The sequence below is a fragment of the Silurus meridionalis genome, chromosome 14 (assembly GCF_014805685.1).
Source record: "Silurus meridionalis isolate SWU-2019-XX chromosome 14, ASM1480568v1, whole genome shotgun sequence".
NCBI classification, from domain to species: domain Eukaryota; kingdom Metazoa; phylum Chordata; class Actinopteri; order Siluriformes; family Siluridae; genus Silurus; species Silurus meridionalis.
Genome location: NC_060897.1, coordinates 2,803,417 through 2,826,951, shown reverse-complemented (window position 1 = coordinate 2,826,951; position 23,535 = coordinate 2,803,417). Strand labels below are relative to the sequence as shown.

At 39.9% G+C, this 23,535-nt stretch overlaps 2 protein-coding genes across 2 annotated transcripts in view; both read left to right on the top strand.

Annotated features, from left to right (window-relative positions):
- Positions 1-1,491: 1,491 nt before the first annotated feature.
- On the top strand, positions 1,492-9,718 carry nde1 (nudE neurodevelopment protein 1). Its single transcript, XM_046866508.1, has 9 exons — positions 1,492-1,809; positions 3,567-3,679; positions 3,827-3,980; positions 5,794-5,942; positions 6,023-6,159; positions 6,258-6,452; positions 6,566-6,651; positions 6,780-6,922; positions 7,818-9,718. The coding sequence occupies exons 2-9, from the start codon at positions 3,594-3,596 to the stop codon at positions 7,858-7,860; spliced, it is 993 nt and encodes a 330-aa protein (XP_046722464.1). The 5' UTR covers positions 1,492-1,809; positions 3,567-3,593; the 3' UTR covers positions 7,861-9,718.
- A 4,598-nt stretch (positions 9,719-14,316) lies between these two features.
- abcc1 (ATP-binding cassette, sub-family C (CFTR/MRP), member 1) overlaps positions 14,317-23,535 on the top strand; it is a 35,341-nt gene continuing 26,122 nt past the window's right edge. The window contains exons 1-7 of the mRNA XM_046866509.1: positions 14,317-14,452; positions 16,226-16,402; positions 17,456-17,581; positions 17,785-17,955; positions 20,534-20,659; positions 22,322-22,383; positions 23,232-23,363. Coding sequence (XP_046722465.1) covers positions 14,399-14,452; positions 16,226-16,402; positions 17,456-17,581; positions 17,785-17,955; positions 20,534-20,659; positions 22,322-22,383; positions 23,232-23,363 — 848 coding nt within the window. The 5' untranslated portion in view covers positions 14,317-14,398. The remainder of the gene's footprint in view (positions 14,453-16,225; positions 16,403-17,455; positions 17,582-17,784; positions 17,956-20,533; positions 20,660-22,321; positions 22,384-23,231; positions 23,364-23,535) is intronic.

Sequence of the window (23,535 nt, the reverse complement as noted above, 5' to 3'; positions counted from 1 at the left end):
TAATTTCCGTTTGCTGTTATTATTTGCTCCACTCTTCTGAGAAGATCTTCCACTAGATTTTGTGGAGATTTGTATGAAATTCGTTTGCCACAAGGCTGTTGGTAAAGTATTGATGTAGGTGAGGTGAGGAGGCCTGGGGTGCAGTCAGCATGAAACATTCATCCTCCAAACCATGTAAAGTTTATCTTCTTGGAGCTGGCGTTTTGTGCACAGGAGCATTTTCATGCTGGATCTGGTTTGGGTCTCCTAGTTCAGAAGTAAAGGGAAAAATGTATGCCACTGCATCCAAAGACATCTTATACAATTGTGTGCCTTCATCCTTGTAACAGTTTGTGAAAGAATAGCATATAAATGTTGTGTCCCCCAATACTTAAAAAAGCGACCAGGCATATAGTTGATGTACCAGTTCATCCTGTAGGTGTTAAATAGGGTTTGGGAAGATCAGGGACCAGGATTGCCACAGTTTTTTTTTTGCAATTGTGTGTTTAGTGGAAACTTGTGTGAAAGGCCTAAATGTGGTTATCATCATCAGGTGTCCACATACTTTTGGCGATCCTGTCTCTTTGTGGAGTATAAACAAAGTGCACTCATTTAAAACTATATAAATGTCCAAATAATGTATAAAGTAAAAGACTAAAATAATCTATAAAACACCTCCCGAGGCCAGAAAATGCCAGGGGTTTGTGCCAAGTATTTTTCTTCCTCATAGATTTACACACCGCTCATTCTTAAACATGTGATTAATCAGGGCCCGTAATACACCAAACATTTTGGAAATGAGTAGTTTGGGCGAGCAGAGTTTTCTGTTTTGACCTGATTTAATTGATTGAAATGAAGTGGAGGAAGCAGGAAGGCCTCCTGGGTAAGTCTGATGTAAGAGCAAATGAACACAAGTTTTAAAGTGTGACTAATAAAAGGCATAATGACACTAATGTCATTCTGAAAATCAATTACCACATTGATGCAGTTACTATATAGTAATCACTACTATATATCTCTGTGTGTGTGTGTGTGTGTGTGTGTATATATATATATATATATATATATATATAATTAAGCATGATTATATTTTCCAATATAGTAAAAACCCTTGTGTTTCTGTTCTCATAATATGTAAACACACTGTATTAGACAGTTTGTTTTTATTCATTTAACAATTAAAAAATACCAATAAAAGAAACAAAACTAAGCAAAAAAAGTCTTTTATATTTTTCAAATTCAGATTATATCGAATTGCTACAAACAAAAATTATCATGTAAAAAAACATTTTTCGCTGCTAATCGGTTCATTATTGCGTTGTTGTTTAATATTGCATCAAATACCGATAATAATAAATTAATAAATTTAAAAAAGCAGCCGATGCTCAGTAACCGCTCTGCTTGGCGTCGACCCCTGTTCCGACCAATCAAATCTCTCTCTCTCTTATGACGCCACATTACAAATGGTCCAATCCAGATCGGTTGTGACGGTCACTAGGAAGTGCGCGACATTGGCCGATCTCCAAGCCATGGAGTCGTCTTCATTTTAAGTGCGTATGAGCTGAAGCTCGCAGGATCACGCGGCAGTCGTTCAGTAGTTCCACGAGCGCAGATGAGAGTCCGGTAGAGGAACCGAACCGGGAGGAGATTTTTTTTTCTTTTCTCTCTATTGTTTGAAAAGTCTTTAGATTTTCACTCAATTGTTTTACATTTATTTACTATAATTACTAAAAACCGTATTAAAACCCTGAACCCGAGACCTGAAAAAAGGGATATCCGTTTGTTTTGGGCGTCAGAGCAGAAGCCGGGGGGACATTTGGTGAAGTTTGGGTAAGTCGCGAGCGCTGGTTAGCATCAACGGCTAACAGAAAAAAAAAATGAAATAAAATATACTTTAGACAATTAGATACAAATTTCATCAAAATCTGTGTAACATATACACATATGACGTCTTATTAAAGTCTTACTTAAAAAAATAAAATAAAATACCGTATTTTTGGCAGTTTGGAGACTTAAATCTGAATTTATTTAATTAATTTAAAGTTTTGACTTAAAAGTGAAAAAAGATGTAACTATAAATAAAATGGGTTGCCAGAGCTTTTAATTTGTGGCATGGCATTATTATTATTATTATTATTATTATTATTATTATTATTATTATTATATATAAAATGCTATACTACAAATTAAAAGCTCTGGCAACATATATATATATATATATATATATATATATATATATAATTAGTGTAATACAGCATTACTGCCTTAATGACAGTTTTATTTTATATATATATATATATATATATATATACACATACAGTTTTGATTTAATAAAGTGCCATTGACGCTATGATACATTATAATATTAGATTAGATTCAACTTTGTCATTACACAAGTACAAGGCAACGAAATGCAATATATGTGTGTATATATGTATGTGTGTGTGTGTGTGTGTGTGTATATATATATATATATATATATGTATATATATATATATATATATATATATATATATATATATATATATATATATATATATATATATATATATATATATATATATATATATATATATATATGTATGCGAGACACAATCTCTTTCAACGGTTTTACTTAGTTTTATTATTTTTACCATTTACATTGTTCTTCCAATGTTATCTTTCTTTGCCGCATTTTCGACCATGAAGACCTCCTCTAATCAGAAGTTACATGTCTGCAGCTGGAACTCTGAGGAGTATTTCTCTAAATCTGTGGTTTCTGATGCTGGTCATTCTAATGAAGTTATCCTCTGCAGCAGAGGTAGCTCTTGGTCTTCCTTTTTTTGGACAGTTCTCATGAGAGCCTGTTTCATCATAGCGTTTGATGGTTTTGGAGGCCACACTTGGGGACATGTTTAAAGTTTGAGATTTTTCTGAAAATGACTGACACCTGATGGTTTAAAGCACATTCAGAAGAAAGGAAATGTGCGTAATACTGTTCCAGTTGACTCCCTTGTGAATATGATTAGAGAATGCAATGAGTTTGCCAAGCTAGCATCAAAGCTAAATGTAGCTACTTTGGACAATCTAAAATATAAACCATATTTTGGGTTGTTCAACATATTTCTATTTACTACATAATTCCATATGTGTTCTTTCATAGTCTTGATGTCTTCAGTATTATAAAATTAAATAAAAGTTTCCTCCTGTATTTGTTAAATGTTCATTTATTTAAACACACTATAAAACTAATTAAAATTAAGAGTAGCTTTTTTTTTGCAGCAATTTTGTGTTGCCTTTTTATTTAAATTAATAAATAATTTTTTTATTGTGTGAACTTTGATCAATCCTATTCAGGGAATTGTAGCGTGTGGTGGTCATGTGACCTCGTGATTTAGAATACACCAATAGAAATTGAGCGTGAGTGGCTCAGAGTGAGCAGTGTGGCAAGTCGTATCTCAAATGCTATTGGCTGATGCATCAATCAATAACATGCAGATGCGCTCGTGACGTCTGTGTCCAGCTGAAAATACGCCGGCGTATCAAAGTAGATTTTTAGTTTATTTTGTTTGTATAAAGTTTTTTTGTTGTTTTTCTGTCTGTTTTAGAGAACCGTCTGATCGTCCTGGAAAGTGATGAGTGACTCCAAACATCCGTCGTTTTCCTCCATCGAGGAAGAGCGGGATTACTGGAGGGAGCAAGCAGCTCAGCACCAGCAGAGGTGCTACTTCCCATTCAGATCTATTGTTTATAGTTTGTTGAATGTTTTTCTCTGTGATGCGTTTTGCTGTAACGTCAGAACGCTGTGTCTTTAATGCTACACGCAGTGTATATATTCTACACGCTCTTATCGACTGTGTTCTTCCAGAGCGGACGAGGCTCAAGACGAGCTGCAGGAGTTCCAGCAGATGAGTCGAGACTACGAAGCCGAACTCGAGACTGAACTGAAGCAGTGCGAATCGCGAAACCGCGAACTCCTGTCCACCAACAACAGGCTACGCGGCGAACTTGAAAGTTTCAAGGTACGGCTCGGACGATATATCAGTATATCGGCATTTATCGGTTTTATAGAAATACAGCTGACTTGCAGATTTATAGTTTATCTTCGAAAATTACTTTTAAACTGGTTGCCATGGTGATACAGAAGAACATACATACCAGGCCAGGCAAGAAATCCTGATAAATAAATGCCTCCTTGTTTCATATTGTGTGTGTGAATGAATAGTTGCTATAGAAACAAAGGCCGCGTTGTAGATTGTTTTCTCTGTGTAACGCACAGTGATTTGGGGAGTTGTGTTTCCTGTTTGGTCCACGTGTTGGCCGTTGTGGTGTTTTTGTGTGGATGAAAGTGTTTTTGCAATAAAAATCATTCCTTTATCCGCCACTTCCTGTTCTTCCCTCAAGCATTGGATTTGGCATGTTTTTCGAAGCAGAACATCTGCGATTCAGTAACCAGTTCTTGTACACGCTCAGACACACCTGTTTGTTCCTGTTGTTTATATTCCACTCTCAATCAATAAATAAATATCAATAAATAAATAAAAATCCCCCTTCGCTGTAATGCGTACCTGAGCGCCTAAAATAATTTACTTCTTAAAACATCTGGTAAGAGTTTTTTCAGCAGGGCTTGTCTTGCTCAAAGTGTCATTTTCTTAATGTCCACACACACACACACACACACACACACACACACAGAAGATCTGTGCTGCACGGATGTATTTATAGCTGAAGCACAGGACAATCCTGTCTTGTGATTCTGATGGAAGTGGACTAGTGACGGTCTCTTAAATGTTTCTATCTGCCAACCTCTGTTTCTTTCTCTCTCTCTCTCTCCCTCTGCTATCCATTTGTGAGGACTTCTTTCTCTCTCTTACTATTGCTCCGTCTCTTTATACCACCATTTCTGTCTCTTTCCGCTGGCTCTCTCTTTCAGTTTCATGTTTTCTCTCTCTCTCTCTCTCTCTCTCTCTCTCTCTCTATTTTTCTCCTTTTCTTTTCATGTTTATTCATCTGGAATCCCCCTTTCCTTCTCTTACTTTCTTTTACAAATTTTTTTTTTCGTTTCTTCATCTGGAATCTCCCTTTATCTCTTTCTTTTTCTTTCATCTTTTTTTTTCATCTGCAAGTCCCCCGCACTTTTCATTTCTCTCCATCTGAAATCACCTCTCTTTTCAAAATTCTGTCGCTTCACCATCCTGCAAAAATCACGGAATTATTAGAAATTGAGAAAGTGAGAGTGAGAGATAAGAGTGAACGAGACAGAAAAGAGAAAGACAGACAAGGAAAAAGAAAAACGGACAAAGATTAGACTGGGGGAAAAAAGAGAAATTAGAGGTGGAGAGATAGAGACAGGAAGAAACAGAGAAAACTGATGGTTAGCGAGAGGAACACAATCGGTCTGAGAAAACAACAGGGCCGATTGAGAGCCTGAAAAGCAGCTGATGACTCTTCGTGTGTCTGGAAGGTTTTTCTCTTATTTTTATCTCCAGGAAAACACCAAAGATATTAAATGTAGATGTCACTAGATGTATTTCCAGGGGCTTTTTATGTTCCTCCAGTTTCCAAATTCTCAGTCGAGTATGATTACCGTCCAACAAGAAAGATATTCATCATTTTTTTAATGGAAGTTATCACTTGTAGGTTGCACTCCCTTGTTCTCAGAGATATCTGCACCAGTGTAGAGCTCAGAAGCACAAATCTGATTCAAGCACCTTGTTAAACTCGGGTCTTTTTTTTTATTTAGTTTATTTGAATCTGATTTATATACATTAGCTGTGTTTCTGATTGGATCTATTACTTCCTGGTCACACCGCAGCTTTTTTTTTTTCCATCTAGGAGAAGTACGAGATCCAGCATTCTGAGATGTACAGACGGATTTCTGCCCTGGAGGGGGATTTAGCCGAGACGACCGCCATCAAGGACCAGTTACAGAAGTATATCCGTGAGCTAGAGCAGTCCAACGATGATCTGGAGAGAGCCAAAAGGTGCCCGAGGAACCGAGGAACATAAATTTCAATTCAGGCTCGTTGTCGAACTGTGAAATCTTATTTCCTGTGTCTCTCAGGGCCACCATCATGTCTCTGGAGGACTTTGAGCAGAGGATGAACCATGTAATTGAGAGAAACGCTTTCTTGGAGAGCGAGCTAGACGAGAAGGAGAACCTGCTGGAGTCGGTGCAGAGGCTGAAGGATGAAGCACGAGGTGAGCTTCCTAGCGCCGCTCTAACACACAAGTTCTCTGGAAAATTCAGATGTTTTTGAGATGTGGTTCCATTTTTATTTTTTTTTTCTTCTGTGTAGATCTAAAGCAGGAGCTGGCCGTGAAAAAGAAGCAGGACCGTAAACCGTCCCTCAGCCTTTCAGTGGACGGAGAGAAGGTGGAGTCGACGCCGTCACACGCTCCCTCCGCTCATTCCTCGCTCCTCACTACACCTCCCCGAACCGCACCAGGCCTCGGGAGTGTGTTTCACACACCACCGTCCTCCTACAGCAGAAGTGAGACCTCACACACACACACACTGTATCACTGTCATTGTGTTTAATAAGGACCGATTTGAAATAATCACGTTTACACGCAAAAGTTCTGATGTTAAATTTATGTGAATCAGTCGAAGGTCTGACCGGGACACCGTTAACGACGTCAGCACGGATTTCTGCTCTCAACATCGTAGGAGAGCTGCTGAGGAAAGTCGGGGTTAGTCAACCAGCTTCAGAATTCATTATGATTTATCTAATGACAGTTACTTCTGCCTATGTTTGTGTGGGGTCCCCCCCCCCCCCTCGTTTCTTCTCCTCTACATGCTTGTGTGTGTGTTTTTTTAGAATTTGGAGTCAAAGTTGGCTTCGTGCAGAGAGCTACAGGTCCAGGAGCGAACTCCAAACCGCTCGGCGATCGCTCAGGGTTCTCACAGCACGCCGAGGGAAGCGATTGAGAACCAGTCCAACAGCAACAGTCTGTTTGAGGGGTGAGTGAGAGACACGTGCTTTTATAAACAAATCAAACATTTCTCTCAGATTTACACCAGTTACGGAATACGCTCCTGTAGCTCTTGGGAACGTATGTAACTTTCTTTCTCTAAAGAGATGCAGATAAAACATTTATGGAATGAGTGTCCAGTGTCAGAGGTCAACCTGTAACTGTGCACCACACGAAGCTGATTCATATGTTCTTAGTTGGTACTTTGACTGTAATCTGTCTCTCTCTACCTCTTTTCTTTCCCTCTTTTTCCATCTCTGGTTTTCTTTATCTCTTGCTATCCATTTCTCTATCTCTCTCTTTGTCTTATCCGTCTTTCTATTTCTTTCTATCTTTCTCTGTCCTTCTATCAGTCTTTATCTCTTCTTTTCTCTGTATATCTATCGCTCTCTTCTCGTCTTTTTACTCTCTTATGTCTTTCAAATTCGTTCCCTCTCTTTCTATATCTTGTTCTGTTACTGTTGTTCTATTACTTTCCCCCCATCTCTTCCTAACTCTTATTTCCTTTATCTGTTTTTCTCTTGCTCTCTTCTTTTCCTCTGTCTGTCTATCTATCTATCTGTGTCTATCTCTGCCTTTACTGTCTTTCTCCCCATGTTTGTCGGTCTCTTCCTATCTCTTTTTTTTCCCCTCTTTGCTCTGCTTTGTCATTTCTCTTTTACTCTCTTTCTACTGTAGTTTTCTCTCTCTTTTTCTCCCTATTTGGCTTTCTCTTAGTACTTTTATATCTCTCACTCTTTTGTTTTATCTTTTGTCTCTCTATCTCGTTTCTCTGTTTTTCCTGTCTTATCTATCCGTCTCTCTCTCTTCTGTCCTGCTCTCTCTGTTTTCTCTCGCTCTGAAACACTCATTTTCTAACACTTTTCTTCTTGTGATTTTTACAGGATGGTGAAACGGCTGGATTTTGGACCAAAAATGGTGGTGTGACTGTAACCGCATTCCCCCCAACACCCCTTTTCCTCTCCGCACACATCAGGTGTGTGATTGTCCTGCATGCCTCCTGCTGAATGAGGGTTTAACACTCTTTCACTCCGAGTGTGTGTAAACTCGCCTCTGCTTTATTACTACTGCTAACAAAGATATTTCCCCTCCCCCGCTTTTTTTTTTACTGATATGTACATGTATATTTTTTCACGTTTTTGTTTTTTTTGTTGCATTGAAAATGCGGTTATCATCACTGCACAGTTCAGCGTGTTTTCTGCCTTAATGCGCCTTTAAGTGGACGACGGTGGAAGTAAGAAACGAGACGATTGTATGAAATCTGAGACAGGAATTCCTCATTTGGTCTGAATTTGAGACGCGTCCAAAACATCCGTCTGTAGTTTCATTTATTTATTTATTTGTACGCTGCCTGGAGCTGCAGGGTGAATTTACCTGAGAAGGTTGGAGTCGTGTTGGAAAGATATTACATCTGAATTATAATCCGCATCAGTAGTATCAGAGGAAGATTGTTTTGATGATCGTTTTTTTTTTTTTTATTATTCCCCCCAACGTCATCACTTTTATAAATCCCAGACAACTAATGACCTCGCAGAAAGCTGTAAGCTCTCAGGTGAGCACAAACCGTCATGCAAGTGAGTCGACTTCAGTGTGTGTGTGTGTGTGTGTGTGTGTGTGTGTGTGTGTGTGTGTGTGTGAGCAGAAAAAACACTGAACTGTGCAGTGCAGCTCAAACTGAAGGACTGCACTATCGCCACATGGGCCTTCGTGTACAAGGTTGAGCTCTAACCGCTCCGGCAGGTTCGGAATGAACTGAGACGCGCTTTTCGGTGCTCCCGTATCCCTCGTTACCGTACCTTAGAGTCAACATCAAGACTTTTTTTTTTTTTTTTCCTGTAACCAGCAGCAGATGGTCGTTATAAAAGCACTAGCGAGACTCAGGACGCGCTTAAAATATCGAGATTTATAACGTTGCACACGTCTGCCAAAGTGTCAGGTCCTCACTTTGCTCAACGAAGGTTCAGGGTTCCACAGAACCGTTAATCCAGGCTGGATTTGACTTGCATTGTGTAGTTTTCACGTGACTGACGTAACACTAATTTTCTGTTTGGAAATGTGGACGGGAGAAACGCTGATGTTTGCGGGTTTTTTTTTTATTTGCATTTTCACAAACCTGTGCCTTAGGGGAAAATCAGGATCATGTATTTTTCTGTGTAAGGAATAAAACACTGGTGTTGTACCTTTTTCATTTCTGTTCAAGCCAAAAAAAAACGCCCAGAAACCGCAAAAAAAACCCACACTTCTGTCCTGTGTAACGGCTTCACTCTGTCTTGTCTTCAAAGCGCTGACACCGGAGACTCCTTCCACAAACGTTTTTACGGATTTAAAGATTCCCAGACGGACCCTTCCCTGCCACAGCGTATTACAAAGAGGTGTTCTGACCAATCGAGGACACGGAGGGCGTTTCTCAGCTTTAAAGCCGCTGAGACGTTTCTCTATTAAAATGGCCGACATCCAAGAAAATGTTTATTACACTTTGTTTTTTAAAAAAAGAAATCCTTTACGTGGAATCTCTGTAGTGTAGTTGGAACGATATAAAGTTAAATACTTCAGTGAAGGCTATACAAGTGTTTTATGTTAAAATTAGAAATGTATAGAGGAGCTCGTACGCGCTGTTTTCTCTACTAATATAGGATTTATGACTGACAGACGGACGGATAGATTTATATTCACCATTAATCACTAAAGACTCGTTACAGGTCTGTCTGATCAGGCGTTCAAGCAGGTTCTCACGTTCACGCAAATCAAATGTTCCATCAGCAGAATTAAACGTCTTACTAAACCATAACGACTCAAGTCTCTTTTTTTTGAGCACCAACACACACATGCCTGACACTTCCACTCTTTTTTTTATATCACAAAATTGATAATTGCATGAGATTTGCTTGAGCTAGGAGAGCCAAACTCACTTCAGCATGACAATACCGCTGTGTACAAAGCCAGCTCCGTGAAGGTGTGCTTTACATGTGTTGGAAGATGTGAAAGATCTACTGCTATACAACTCCAACCCTATTGGGATGAATTTAAAGCCTGACTGCAGTTCAGGCCTCCTCACCTCACCCACATCAGCACCTGATTTTAACAAATCCCCAATCTCCGCAAGCACACTCGAATCTAGAACATCATCTTCCCAGAAAAGTGGAGCTTATAACAGCAAATGGGGACCAGGGTTTCTGTAGTCTTAAGTAAAAAAAAAAAATTTTTGCTTAAATAATTTTTAGCGGGTTGTAATGTTTCCGATGTTCACGCAACGCTGCCTCTAATGCTCAATAAAATGCTCGTACGGCACTTAAGAATAATTTTTTTTTTTTTTCTTGGTGTTGTAGTTCTTTCGCTATTTCAAATATAATTCGCTGTTGAGACCAACATGCAACAGCCAATCAGCTTTCTACTAAACTATTTTCTATTAATGACCGATTAATGCAGCGTGCATTTCTGTTTGACCATTTTTGTTAAAAAAATATTAATTACATATATAAAAAAGGCAAAATTAAAACCTTCAGCACAACACGTTTATTTATGAAAATTAACCCTCTGGGGGTCGACAAACACGCTGGTGCGTTTTGTCGTATTTTTCCCTTAAACGAATTTAAAAAACGGTCTTTTTGTTTTTGATCATACAGATCAAAGCCATATGTCATTTTGTGAAATGTCTCCTTTTGTTTGTATTCACTCATGATAACAAAACGCTGTGCTTTTGTAAAATAAAGAAAACAGACAACAGGCACTCTCTGCCATCAGTCACCTCTCTTCACAGACAAATTAAACAACATGAATCTCAGTGAATATTTACCTCACAGACATAAATATCAATATATATACAGTACAGACCAAAAGTTTGGACACACCTTCTCATTCAAAGAGTTTTCTTTATTTTCATGACTATGAAAATTGTAGATTCACACTGAAGGCATCAAAACTATGAATTAACACGTGGAATTATATATGGAATTATATACATAACAAAAAAGTGTGAAACAACTGAAAAATGTCATATTCTAGGTTCTTCAAAGTAGCCACCTTTTGCTTTGATTACTGCTTTGCACACTCTTGGCATTCTCTTGATGAGCTTCAAGAGGTAGTCACCTGAAATGGTCTTCCAACAGTCTTGAAGGAGTTCTCCGAGAGATGCTTGGCACCTGTTGGCCCTTTGCCTTCACTCTGCGGTCCAGCTCACCCTAAACCATCTCGATTGGGTTCAGGTCCGGTGACTGTGGAGGCCAGGTCATCTGGTGCAGCACCACATCACTCTTCTTCTTGGTCAAATAGCCCTTGATGCCTTCAGTGTGACTCTACAATTTTCATAGTCATAAATAAAGAAAACTCTTTGAATGAGAAGGTGTGTCCAAACTTTTGGTCTGTACTGTTACAGTTTCTCTGGTATCACCTCATTAACCGTCCGTGTGGAAACATAGCGAAGGTTCCTTTTGGTGTCCTGATGAATACTTTAAATCAGAATCGACAATTACTTCAAAACATTGACATGGATATTTTGTATTTATGCTCTATGATGATTTTTCAAATAAATAAACATACATTTGTATAAAGCATCCATATTTGTAGATAAAAATGTGTGTAAGTTAATCACAGATAAATGTGAATTTTACTTAGTCAGTACTTTAACTTTTACCAGAGTTTAATAAAACATGAGTATCTGTACTTCTACTTAAGTGAAGGATGTGTGTACTTTTGCCAATCCAAAAATTGGAGAAATGTTTTAGAAGGTCAAATTATTGGCATGCATCAAGCAAAAAAAAAAAAAAGCATCGAAGGAGATGGCTGAAACTAGTAAAATTGGGTTAAGAACTGTCCAACGCATTATTAAAAACTGGAAGGACAGTGAGAAACCATCATCTTCATCTGTCATCATCAAATGGTGATGGAAAAAAACTTGAATGATCGTGATCGGTGATCACTTTAACGTTATCAAATCGTTTGATGAGTTCAGATTTACTCTGTTGTGGAGTGATGGGTGCATCAGAGTAAGAAGAGAGGTGGATGAACTGATGCACCAATCATGCTTTGTGCCTACCGTACAAGCCCGTGGGGTCAGTGCGATGATCTGGGGATGCTGCAGCTGGTCAGTTTAAGGTTCAGCAACGTTATGTGTCCTAAAAATGAAGTCAACTGACCACCTGCTTATACTTAATGACCAGATTATTCCATCATTGGATTCTTTCTTCCTTGAAGGCACGGGCATATTACAAGATGACACTGATTGGCCACCACAGAGTCCAGACCCCATTGAGAATCTTTGGGATGTGCTGGAGAAGACTTTACACAGCGGTCCGACTCTCCTATCGTCGATACAAGATCTTGGTGAAAACGCCAGTCGGCAACAACATGTGTGTGTTTGATGTCATGCTGTAGGTTATTTCACATTTCACATCTAATGGTCTTAAAAAGGTCTTAAATTGGTGATCGACTTGGTGAAACCTGTAGAAACCCTGGAGACTCAGTGTGGAATGGGACGTTTAAAAGGAAGGATGTACTAATCTCACAAAAGAAAGAAAGAAAGAAAGACAGAGGCTTCTAATGGTCCCATAAATATGACAGCAGAGTAGAATTCTGTTTTTGCATATTCCAGATGATCAGGGATCCGATCACAGATTGAAACATAATACACCAGTGAGGATTGGTGCCTTTTTCAACACCAGGACTTGAACTGGTGACCTTCTGAGCAGTAATTCGGTCTTAACTTCTTTCTTTGAATACTGACTGGGGAAGCAGTAGCTGAGGGGTTACGACGTTGGACTACTGACAGGGGGGGGCGGTCATAGATTCAAATCCCAGTACCACAAAACTGCCACTTGGGGCCCTTAAGCAAGGCCCTTAAATCCCATTTGATGGACAGTTCATTTCTGGATATCACTTCTCATTACTAGTTTGAGGATTTTATTCTACTGGGGGATTATTTTGTACATCACATGCTGAGGTGTCCACAAAGTTTTGGTTGGATTTTTTCATTTAGGTTTAGGACAAATGATCATTCATGGCACGTCTCGTCTTTCTCCTCTCCCATCGTGTTTTATGCGTCTGTTTTGTCCTGCAGCAATAATTCGCGGAAAAATGTTTTGGAAAGAAATGAGAGTTAAAGCTGCTGAAGTGGAAGCACGTGACCACGAGGTGGCGGTGTTTACTAATTATCAGAGTTTTTGCCTTTTCAGACTCACACCTTCACACACTGATTTCACTTTCAGTATGCAAATCTAGTTAATGCAAATGATCATCATTTGACACTGATTCTCAGCATGTAGTAAAGCGCAGTGGGCTCAGGTTTTAAAATCGGAAAGGGGTTTTAATGCCAAATTTGCTCCCACATGGAATTTGTCTCGGTGATGGAAGCAAAATATACTATACCTCATAGACACTTATATATGTGTAGGTGGGATTTAGTGCAGTGATGTAAGTTGTAGCTCAATTGTTGAAGCTCTGGGCTATTGATTGTAAGGTTGAAGGTTTGAGCTCCAGCACCACCATGTGGCCACTGTTAAGGGCCTTGCTGAAGGGCCCAACACCAGTAGCTTGTTGTGTTGAGACTCAAACCTCCCATGACCCTATCGCCGGTTTACCACTGTTCCTTCCTTGGAGCACTTTTGATAGACACTGACCACTGCAGACCAGGAACATCCTACAAGAGCTGCTGTTTTGGAGACACTCTGACCCAGCCGTCTAGACGTCCCAATTTGTCAAACTCTCAAATCCTTACACTTGCCCATTTTTTTCTGCTTCTAACACGTCAACTTTAAGAACAAAATGATCACTTACTGCCTAATAAATAAATCCACACGCTAACAGGTGCCAGATCATCAGAGTAATGCACTTCACTGCTCATAATGTTTTAATGTCATAATGTTGTACCTGATCAGTGTAAATAAATTAATAAAAATAAGAATAAATCAATACAAATAAAAATAATAAAATAAAAATAGGAGTCCAAAGATGCAAAATACATAAATAATACAGTAGTACATACATGTAAAAACTCGATAATTATAAAGAACTAATACATCATTCATTATTTATTTATAAATACATTGTTAATGATTCAACTTTATTGCAATAAAGATTATTATTTAGATGATTTTATGAGATATTTAGATGAAAATCTCCTTCTTGACCATGTAATTATTTATATTTATAATCATGGTATGTTTGTTTATTGATTTGAACTCCGACTCCTGCACGCGCGCGCCGGGCTGTTTGTTATTGTAACACTTCCCAAAAAAAAAAAACAACTTTCCCCTGCGAGTAGACTCTGACCAATCACAGCGCACGAGGAGGCGCTGACCAATCAGAACGTGGAAGACACGGAAAACGGGGCGTGGCTTTAAACCCGTGAAACGGTTGGGGTAAGAAAAAAAGTCCGCTTTGCACCCGTTTCTGGTCCTGAGCCCCGTGTATAAGAAGCTCGCGGCGTCGCGGCGACAGTAGCAGTAGCAGAACCCACAGCTCGGTCCCGGTTATGGACCACTTCTGCAACGCGGAGCTCGGACACTCCCCCCCGGACCCTGTCTGGGTGAGAGCCGCGCTCTCGTTGGAGCTTTTATTTCTATATTTATATTAATATTCATATTTAATACTGACCCCGGAATACCGGCTTACATCATGCTAATGCTAACAAACTGACATACTCGTATATACTGTAACATGTAACACCCGGTAACATGGCGGCGCGCGCTCACAAGTCACGTGACCGCCATCAATCTCGTCTTGTTTGTTTGTTTTTGTTTGTGCACCCAAACAAAGCTAGAGAGGCTTCTCCTAACTTACTAACTCCTATAGTTAATTAGATCATTAGTTCTGATTATATACATGTGATATTTACATTGAGTTAATTAGTTAGTTGACTAGTTAATTAGTTGGTTAATAAGTTAATAGCTGACCGATTTGTTAGTTATCTAGTTAATTATTTAACCAAGTATAAAGTCAGACTGAGACTGTACTCATCCTATACGCACTTTTACTTTTTTATAGTTAGTTAATTAGTCATTAGTCCTAATCAGAGTCACCTACATGATAGTTAGTACATTAGTTATATAGTTAATCAGCTAGTTGAGAAGTCAGACTGAGATTGTACTAATAAAATAATAATAATTATTATTACATTTTTTGTTTATAAACAATGTCATGTGGTATAACTGGTTTAATTGTAATCTTTGCTGTGGTCAAATTATTTCCTGTTTCTTAAATGTATTTAAAATAGCTGAAATGGTTCCAGGTTGATGAATATGTTTAAAACTGCTTGTTAATATTAAATAAGATCTGATATTCCATCCTCAGGGGTGTGTGTGTGTGTTGATGGTTAATAGCGGTGCTGTTGACACGCCTGAGCAGTTTGTGTAATTCCTCTCAGCTCTGTCGTTAATAATCCCTTTCAGCTCGGCTCTGTGATTATTAAAACCCCACTGTTGTGTTTCCCTCTGCTTACTGTGTCTCGTTTCACTTTTTCACAACGGTACAGATATTTCTGAAACCCACGGCTTGACCTGTCTGGACAGGGGCAGGGGTAGGGTAGGAAAAGTAATAGACACAGCGGTAGGAAGATGAAGAGGGACAGGACAGGGGTAGGAAGACTAATAAAGACAGGGGTAGGGTAGGATGATGGACAGAACAGGGGTAGGAAGATGAAGAAGGACAGGATAGGACAGGGGTAGGAAGATGAAGGAGGACAGGACAGGGGTAGGAAGATAAAGGAGGACAGGACAGGACAGGGATAGGAAGATGAAGAAGGACAGGACAGGGGTAGGAAGATGAAGAATGACAGGACAGGGGTAGGAAGATGAAGAAGGACAGGACAGGGGTAGGAAGATGAAGAAGGACAGGACAGGACAGGGGTAGGAAGATGAAGGAGGACAGGACAGGACAGGGGTAGGAAGATGAAGGAGGACAGGACAGGACAGGGGTAGGAAGATGAAGGAGGACAGGGCAGGGGTAGGAAGATGAAGAAGGACAGGACAGGGGTAGGAAGATGAAGTTACAGAAGGACAGGAACAGGAAAACAAAGAATAAGGACAGGACAAGTGTAGGAAGACAAAGAAGGACGGGGTAGGTAAAAGGGGAAAGGAAAGGACAGGGAAAGGGGGACTCTGAAAGATAGGGGTAGGAAGATAAAGAAGAATGGGGAAGGCCAGGAAGACAAAAAAAGGCAGGACAGGGGTAGACATGTGAAAGGACAAACCAGGAGTTTGGAGACATTTGTCCCGTCTCCTGCTTGACCGGTGTTGTGTGATTCGTATATACAAAGCCTTTCTGTGAAACTGAGTTTGAAACGTTGTGTGTGTGTTTTCAGGACTGGAACCGCACATGGCGATCAGAAAACCCGGACGTGACGCAGTGTTTTCAAAACACCGTCCTCGTCTGGGTTCCGTGTTTCTACCTCTGGCTGGTGGCACCATTTTACTTCCTGTACCTCAAAACTCACAGTCGTGGCTACATCTGCATGAGCCACCTGAATAAAGCTAAAACCGTGAGTATGGAACCTGCATGTTACACGCCATCCAGAAAAAGATTTATTTCCATCAGAGAAGTGATTATTACCCACAATGCCTGTGACTGTGTGTGTGTGTGTGTGTGTGAAAATTAAATCACGTTATGCAAAAGTTGCATTTTCACCTGAAGCGGGAAATTCAGCGCTCTTTTTTTTGTGCATCAGACGCTATGAATTTAAATAATATTTAAATACGCCAACATTTGCATACCGCATCCCAAAATCTTTTTTTTTCCCCCTCCGTAATGCGTTAGAATGCGTTAAACAAGCTGTCAAGTGCGATGGGGCATGTTTTATTTCAGCAAACTTGATTTGCTGAAATTTGAAGTCCCCGTTAATTAACACTTCTTTCAAAATAATTATAATAATTATAATAATTCAATTTATGAAATTTGTATTTGTTTCTTTTTGTAGCGTGTAATGGGTTACCACGGATACACAATAATCAACATTGTTTATTTATATTTATAGCATTTTAAAGACTTAAGTGGTTAAGGGCCTTGCTCAAGGGCTCCTGACCTTTCGATGAAAAATCTTAGGCTACGTGTTTACTAATACGAATACCGTATCCAAAAATGTCACAGTTGTGTTTGAGGATAATCACATACGGCTGGTGAAAAGGCAAAAAAAAAAAAAGGCCGATACATTTGCAAGCCATGTAAACTATTTCTTCAAGGAGCTGCCATCCAAAGACATTCTCAACAATTGTGTTTTGGGGTGGAAGCGCACATGGCTGGAAAACTCGGGTGTCCAAATACTTTTACCTTTTCTATAGAATTCAATGAAATTGTTATTAACTTTTATTAATGGTTATCAATAATAAACACATCATCTTCACTATATAGGCCAGAATACACTGTGTGTGTTTGTGTTCAGTGACCCACTGTGTGTGTGTGTGTGTGTGTGTGTGTGTGTGTGTGTGTGTGTGTGTATAACAGGACTTACTCCTGTGTTCTCCTCTGAGTGTTTGTTTAAGGCTTTTTCCTTATCGCAGTGTTTTTCTCCTTCTTCGTCCCCTCTCTCTTCTTTAAGGTCACTGGGTTGCTGCTGTGGATTATCTGCTGGTCAGATGTTTTCTACTCTTTCTGGGAAAGAGGCCACGGGGTCGCGCTCGCACCCGTTTACCTAGTCAGTCCCACGCTGCTCGGCATCACCATGGTGAGATCTCTCTCTCTCTCTCTCTCTCTCTCTCTCTCTCTCTCTCTCTCTCTCTCGCACATACACTGATTGACCAGAAGTGTGTAGATCCGTCTTCTAATTGCAGGTGTATGTTAACGAGCTCGTTTTAATCAAATCAAACGCTCTTAGGAATAATTGAATATTCATTTACATATATATATTAAAACACAAGTTTAATTTAGATTTTAAAATCTTTTGTGTTTTTGTGTTCAACAGTTGCTAGCGGCATTTTTGTCCAGTACGAGCGGATGAAGGGCATCCAGTCCTCCGGAGTGATGCTGAACTTCTGGCTCATCGCTTTACTTTGCGCAACAGTAACATTTCGCTCCAAAATATTGCAGGCTCTAAACGAGGTGAGGAATCGGGAAACCTGCTAGGCCACGCCCACTTTTTTATTTTCTTATTTTTTTTTCTTCACCTGTAACGGTGTACACTTCATTTTGTCTTCAGAAGTTCATTAGGATTGTTTGAGAACCTTGTGCTGACACTGGAGACTCCTTCCCTAGAGATCATCTCCTAATCATGTCAAGTGGTTGCTAAGTTAATATATATATATATATATATATATATATATATATATATATATATATATATATATATTGGGATACTCTATGTGGTTGCTAGGGTGTTGCTATAGAGATGTGAATGTCTTTGATCCCAGGGTACTCCTGTGTGCTTGGTATGATGGTTTTCCAGGTGACTGCTAATGGGCTGCTACTTGGTTGCTTTGGTATTCAGGAGTTTGTGTGTCAGTGTTTTTAGTCTGTAGGTACCTCTGGTGGTTTCTAGGTGTTTGATATGGTATTTAAGGTTGCTTGGTGATTCTACATGGTTCCTGTGTGTGGTGATTGTTTTTCTGGTGGTTGCAAGAGTGTTGCTATCCGGTTGTTTGGATGTTGCTTTCTGTGGTTGGTTTCAGATGGGTGCTAACGCATTCATGGTAGTTCAGATAACTACATGTTGGTTTGGTAGCTGTGGTGGTTGCTAGGGTGTTGCCTGGTTGTCTGCTATGGTATTTAATGGTGCTTATGTGATTCTACATGGTTCCTGTGTGGTTGTAGGTTTTCCAGGTGGTTGTTATGGTATTTTTGGTTTTGAGTGTGGGTTCTGTGGTGTTCCAGGTGGTTGCTAGTGTTTTGGTAGATGGTTGAGATGGTAGTTCAGATGACTGGTGCCTTTGAGGCTATGGTGGTTGCTAGGGCTTTGCCTGGTTGTTTGTTAGGGTATTTAAGGGTGCTTGATTCTGCATGGTAGGTGGTTGATATACCGTAATTTCCGCACTATAAAGCGCACCCATATATAAGCCGCACCCACTGAATTTGACAAAGATTTTTATTTTGAACATAAATAAGCCGCACCTGAAATATGTTCTGGCTCCTTTAAGAGCAGAGCGGTATTTTTGGGAATAGCTTGCCGCCGCATTTTTCCGGTATTACTGCATGTGTGCAAGACCGGGGAATATGTCCTTATTATTTTCTGATGCTCATTTCTAAGTTTCTTTGACTAACCCGTAACGCTGTTGCCAAGAAAAATAAAAAAGCACGAGTTTTGGAAACCTGTCTGTGCTTATATGATTTCTGTTGCAACTGGAGTTAGCGAGCTCTCCCATTACCCAGACTCAACGCGTTACAATGGCTTGTACAGTGGTCCCCCAGTTATCGAACTTAATTCGTCCCTTAAAACCGTTCGAAATCCGATATGTTCGAAAACCGGAACTAATTATCCCATAAGAACTAATGGAAAACCAATTAATCCGTTCCCGAACTCCACCAATACCCAATAATTAACCATTTTTTTTCTTGTTTTTAGCCGTATTAATATTAAGGAATCCCCCTGCCACGCCCCCTACGGTGGCTGTCATGTTGCTTCAGGGAATGCTCTTTTCCTTCGCTCATGCGTGCCCCGCCCACATTGAGCTCATCGCAATCGGGCTTCCTCCGTAAAGCACCGTGGATATTATTTATGGACTGCCTTTTGTCGGATTATCCCGATCTCTGCGGGTATTTTGTGTTGGCTCGGTAAAAGTATAAATTAACAACTTTACAAGAGTAAGAAACAAAATGATTACTGTTCTTACCGCTAAATATCACTTATATTGTTCACAAACAGAAGTTGTGATAGATGCTTACTCAGCGATGGGTGAAGCGGAAGCAGTTTCTTCCCCTCGCGCTGGGTTGGGCAGTGTGGGTGGCGTTCGATAACTGGAACTTTGTTTGTTCACCGGACCGAAATTTCGTTCGGAAAACTGTTTGCTAACTGGAATGTTTGATAGCCGAGCCGTTCAATAACCGGGGGACCACTGTATCTAAACAGTAGCTGACCAAGAAAGTCATTGTTCACTGTCTTCCTCCTTCCTTTCACAACTATTTCTCTCGAGAGTTTATCTTTTGGCATCGTCTTGAGTTTTCGTTTCCATTCAGAAATTTCATTGGTCTAATGTTATGTCGTTATGTCGAAAAAAGTAGCTGCTTATAGTCCGAAAAATACTGTAGTGGGGGTTCAGAAGACTGTTTGGGTGTTTCGGGTGGTTGCTGGACTGTTGCTATGGGGTTGTTAGGGGTGTTAGTGGTTTGTTGCTGTGGTATTTCATTTGATTGTGCCGAGGCTGCTATGGTTCCTTTATTTATTTATTTTATTTTTTGTGCGTCTGTCCAATGTACTATTTAGACAATAATGTATTGGAATAAGTGCATTAATAGAAACCTGTAAATTGTAACTGAATCAAGACCTTCTGACCAATCAGATTTGAGGATTCTACAGTGTGAGATATAGAGGATTATAAATATTTAGACATGAGAATACGGAGTGTCAATATGTCGTACAATAAAATCTACAGCACACACACTCACAATGACTGTGTTTAATATGTGTAATAATTAGAATGTGGTGTTTTATTTATTTATTTATTCTTTTTTTCCCCCTCTTCTCCAGCCTGACTCTGTAAACATCTTCAGATACACCACGTTCTACATTTACTATGCCCTGCTGTTAATCTCCCTCATCCTGTCCTGCATATCTGACCAGCTGCCGCTCTTCTCCCCAACCGTCAAAGACTCTGTGAGTGGAATAAGAACACAAAACAAAAACAACACTGATAAAAGCGTCAATAATATTGGAAGTTTCTAGGAGATTCAAGTTCTAGGAGAACTCACAAATCAATCCTGACTGATAAGTCTTGGATCAGGGGGAGGGGGAGGATCAGGGGATGCACAGTTCAGTGATTGCAACAAGATTTTGGACTTCTGATCAGAAGGTCGTGAGTTCAGACACAAGGGTGTTGAAGTCAGGTACGGATGTAAGTGTGGTGAGGAGGTTCCTGGGGTGCAGTCAGTGTTTAGATTCATTCCAAAGGTGTTGGATAGGGTTGGAGCTCTATAGCAGGAGATCTACTTATTACTAGATCTATTCATTTATTTTTTTATTTTTTCTTTTATATAAAAAAAAACCAAAACAAGGAATGATCCCAAACTTTGGAAACTTTGTGGTTTTCTTCTTCTCATCTTCTTCTCACCTCTCGCTGTTTTCTCTCCGTTCATCCGTTTTTTTCTCTCCATTCTGCAGTTCTTCTGTGTTTACCTGTCTTGCGTGCTCCAGTTTAGCAGGTGGTGCGTCAGTGATAATGGTCCATGAGGAAACATGATGCGTGTAGTTAAAATGGATTATTTATAATTGTTTAAAGTATTTTAATTACATGGAGCCCTAAATATAACTTAACTCTGTTGTCAAAAAAAGATAACGTATGCCGGCGTTGGAGCAACTCTGAGCCGAACGCCACCTGTTTTACCTGCTCTGTGGGTGTGTCTCATTCATTTTTTCTGCCCTTTCAAATCTTCTCAACGAGGTTTACATTCCAACAAATGGGAATTCTAATCAAGCTGAGCTCTACCAGACCCTGGAATACCTCAACAACTTTGTCACCACCGACCGATAGAAATGAGGGACTAGAATGTTCTAGGAACGGTTTTACGTTTACGCCGTTTGGCAGACCTTCTTTTCCAGTGACTTACAACTGAGCAGTTAAGGACCTTGTTCAGGGGCTCAGGAATGGCAGATTGGATCTGAAGGTTGTGTGTTCAAATCCCAGCCACACCAAAACCCAATGGTGTAACCACTGATAAACCACTGGAACTCACTTCCTTTGATTAGAATGGATAGAACGAGTCTGCTGCATTCTTTCTATTGTTCCCGAACCAAGAAATTACCTGCTACTCGACTCGACTGAATGTTACCCCCATTGCACTGTTCTCTGCTCTGATAAAGTGTCTGGGAACCTGTTATGTCCTTAATAGAATTCCTCTTCCACCATAGTAGTTTCAATAGTAGCAGATTTTCTGTTTGGACAAAAGTTTGTGAACATACAAGGTGGTATCAAAAAGTTCTTGATCCGAGCCTTGACCGCCGCCGAACCCGAGGTCCTATCACGGCCCGGTGAACAATTTGGAATGAAACTCTCTAACACTGTTGTTTGGCAACCAGGAAACCCAGACACAGAAACCAGAGTTTGTCAGAGGCTGTTTTGATGTTTTTCAAAGAATCGATTGAGCAAAAAAAACCGTAATGTCCAGTTAGACGATGTTTAAACTCGATCAGAAACGCAGATCCGGGATTGATAGTGCTGTTAGTCATTGGACGCTTTAAAACTGGTTGCCATTACAAGAGCAATCTTTATTTGGTTGTATTTATTGTTTTGTGTTTTTTTGTTTTTTTGTTCTGTTTTAGAATCCATGTCCAGAAGCAGGAGCCAGCTTTCTGTCCAGAATCACCTTCTGGTGGATCACAGGGTGAGAGATTTATTTATTTATTTATTTATTTATTTAAAGCATTCCTTGAAATTTTAGAATTGCAGAAGTGGTGTGATTGGAGTGGGTGTGGTTTGTGTTGGAGTGGGTGTGGTTTGTGTTGGACTGGGTTTTTGTTGGATCGGGTTTTTGTTGGGTGGTGGTGTGTTTGGTTGTGTTGGGTTTAGAGCTGAAATGAGTTCTTGAGTAACTTGAGTAATTCGAATACAAAAAGATTAGTCCATTTAACTACACCACATGGAACACAGTGTTTCCCCACAGACCGTATTACTGACGCACCACCCGCTAAACTAGGTTTAATTGTTTTATCACAACCCGTGCGTGGAAAGTGGCGTACGAATGTTTTCATCCTCGTTTCACTTTCCACGTAAAGGTTGTGATAAAAAAGAAAACTGGGGGGGCGAAGAGAAGATTCACGCCAAAGAACACAACAGAACGTTTCTGAAGTTCGGGATCATAAAACACAAAGATACATGACTGGTGACATTTTTTATTTTAAATGGTGGGGTATGTGATGTCTCTTCTGTCTTTCTCGTCTGTTTAATCTTTGTCTTATTTGTCTTTTGTTTGTCTAATTTGTTTTTCTGTTGGTGTGTCTTTTGTCTGTGTGTCTGTCTTTTTGTCTCATCTGCTTAATCTGTCTTTCTATGGTTTTGTCTTTCCTGACTCTCTCTGTTTATCGGCCGTGTGTGTGTGTGTGTGTGTGTGTGTGTGTGTGTGTGTGTGTGTGTGTGTGTGTGTGTGTGTCTCTCTCTACCGGTTTGTCTCAGTTCATGTAATCCGTCATCACACCCCTTGATCTATCGCTCTATCTCTCTATCTATCTACAGGTTGATGGTATGCGGCTATAAGAAGCCGCTGGAGGAGAAAGATTTATGGTCTCTTAATGCAGAGGACGAGTCTCAGGTTGTCGTCCCGCAGCTGGTTTGCCGCTGGAACCACGAATGCAGCAAAGTCAAAAGGTCAGAGTTCAAACAAATCTTTCGGTCTCTCTGATGATCTCTCACTAGGTAGTCTCTCTTTCTGTCTTTCCTTCTTAAACCCCCCCCTCTTTCTTTCTCTTAATCTTTCACTTTTTCTATCTTGTTCTCCTTCTGTCTTTCTTTCTCTTCTCTTTTCTTTTCCCACACACAC

What these genes read in the sequence shown, in the direction of transcription:
- nde1 (XM_046866508.1), top strand. Translation starts at nt 3,594, where the DNA reads ATGAGTGACTCCAAACATCCGTCGTTTTCCTCCATCGAGGAAGAGCGG. An exon ending in GATCTGGAGAGAGCCAAAAG is followed by an intron (nt 5,943 to 6,022) that starts GTGCCCGAGGAA and finishes TGTGTCTCTCAG; the next exon opens with GGCCACCATCATGTCTCTGG. An exon ending in ACCGTCCTCCTACAGCAGAA is followed by an intron (nt 6,453 to 6,565) that starts GTGAGACCTCAC and finishes TATGTGAATCAG; the next exon opens with TCGAAGGTCTGACCGGGACA.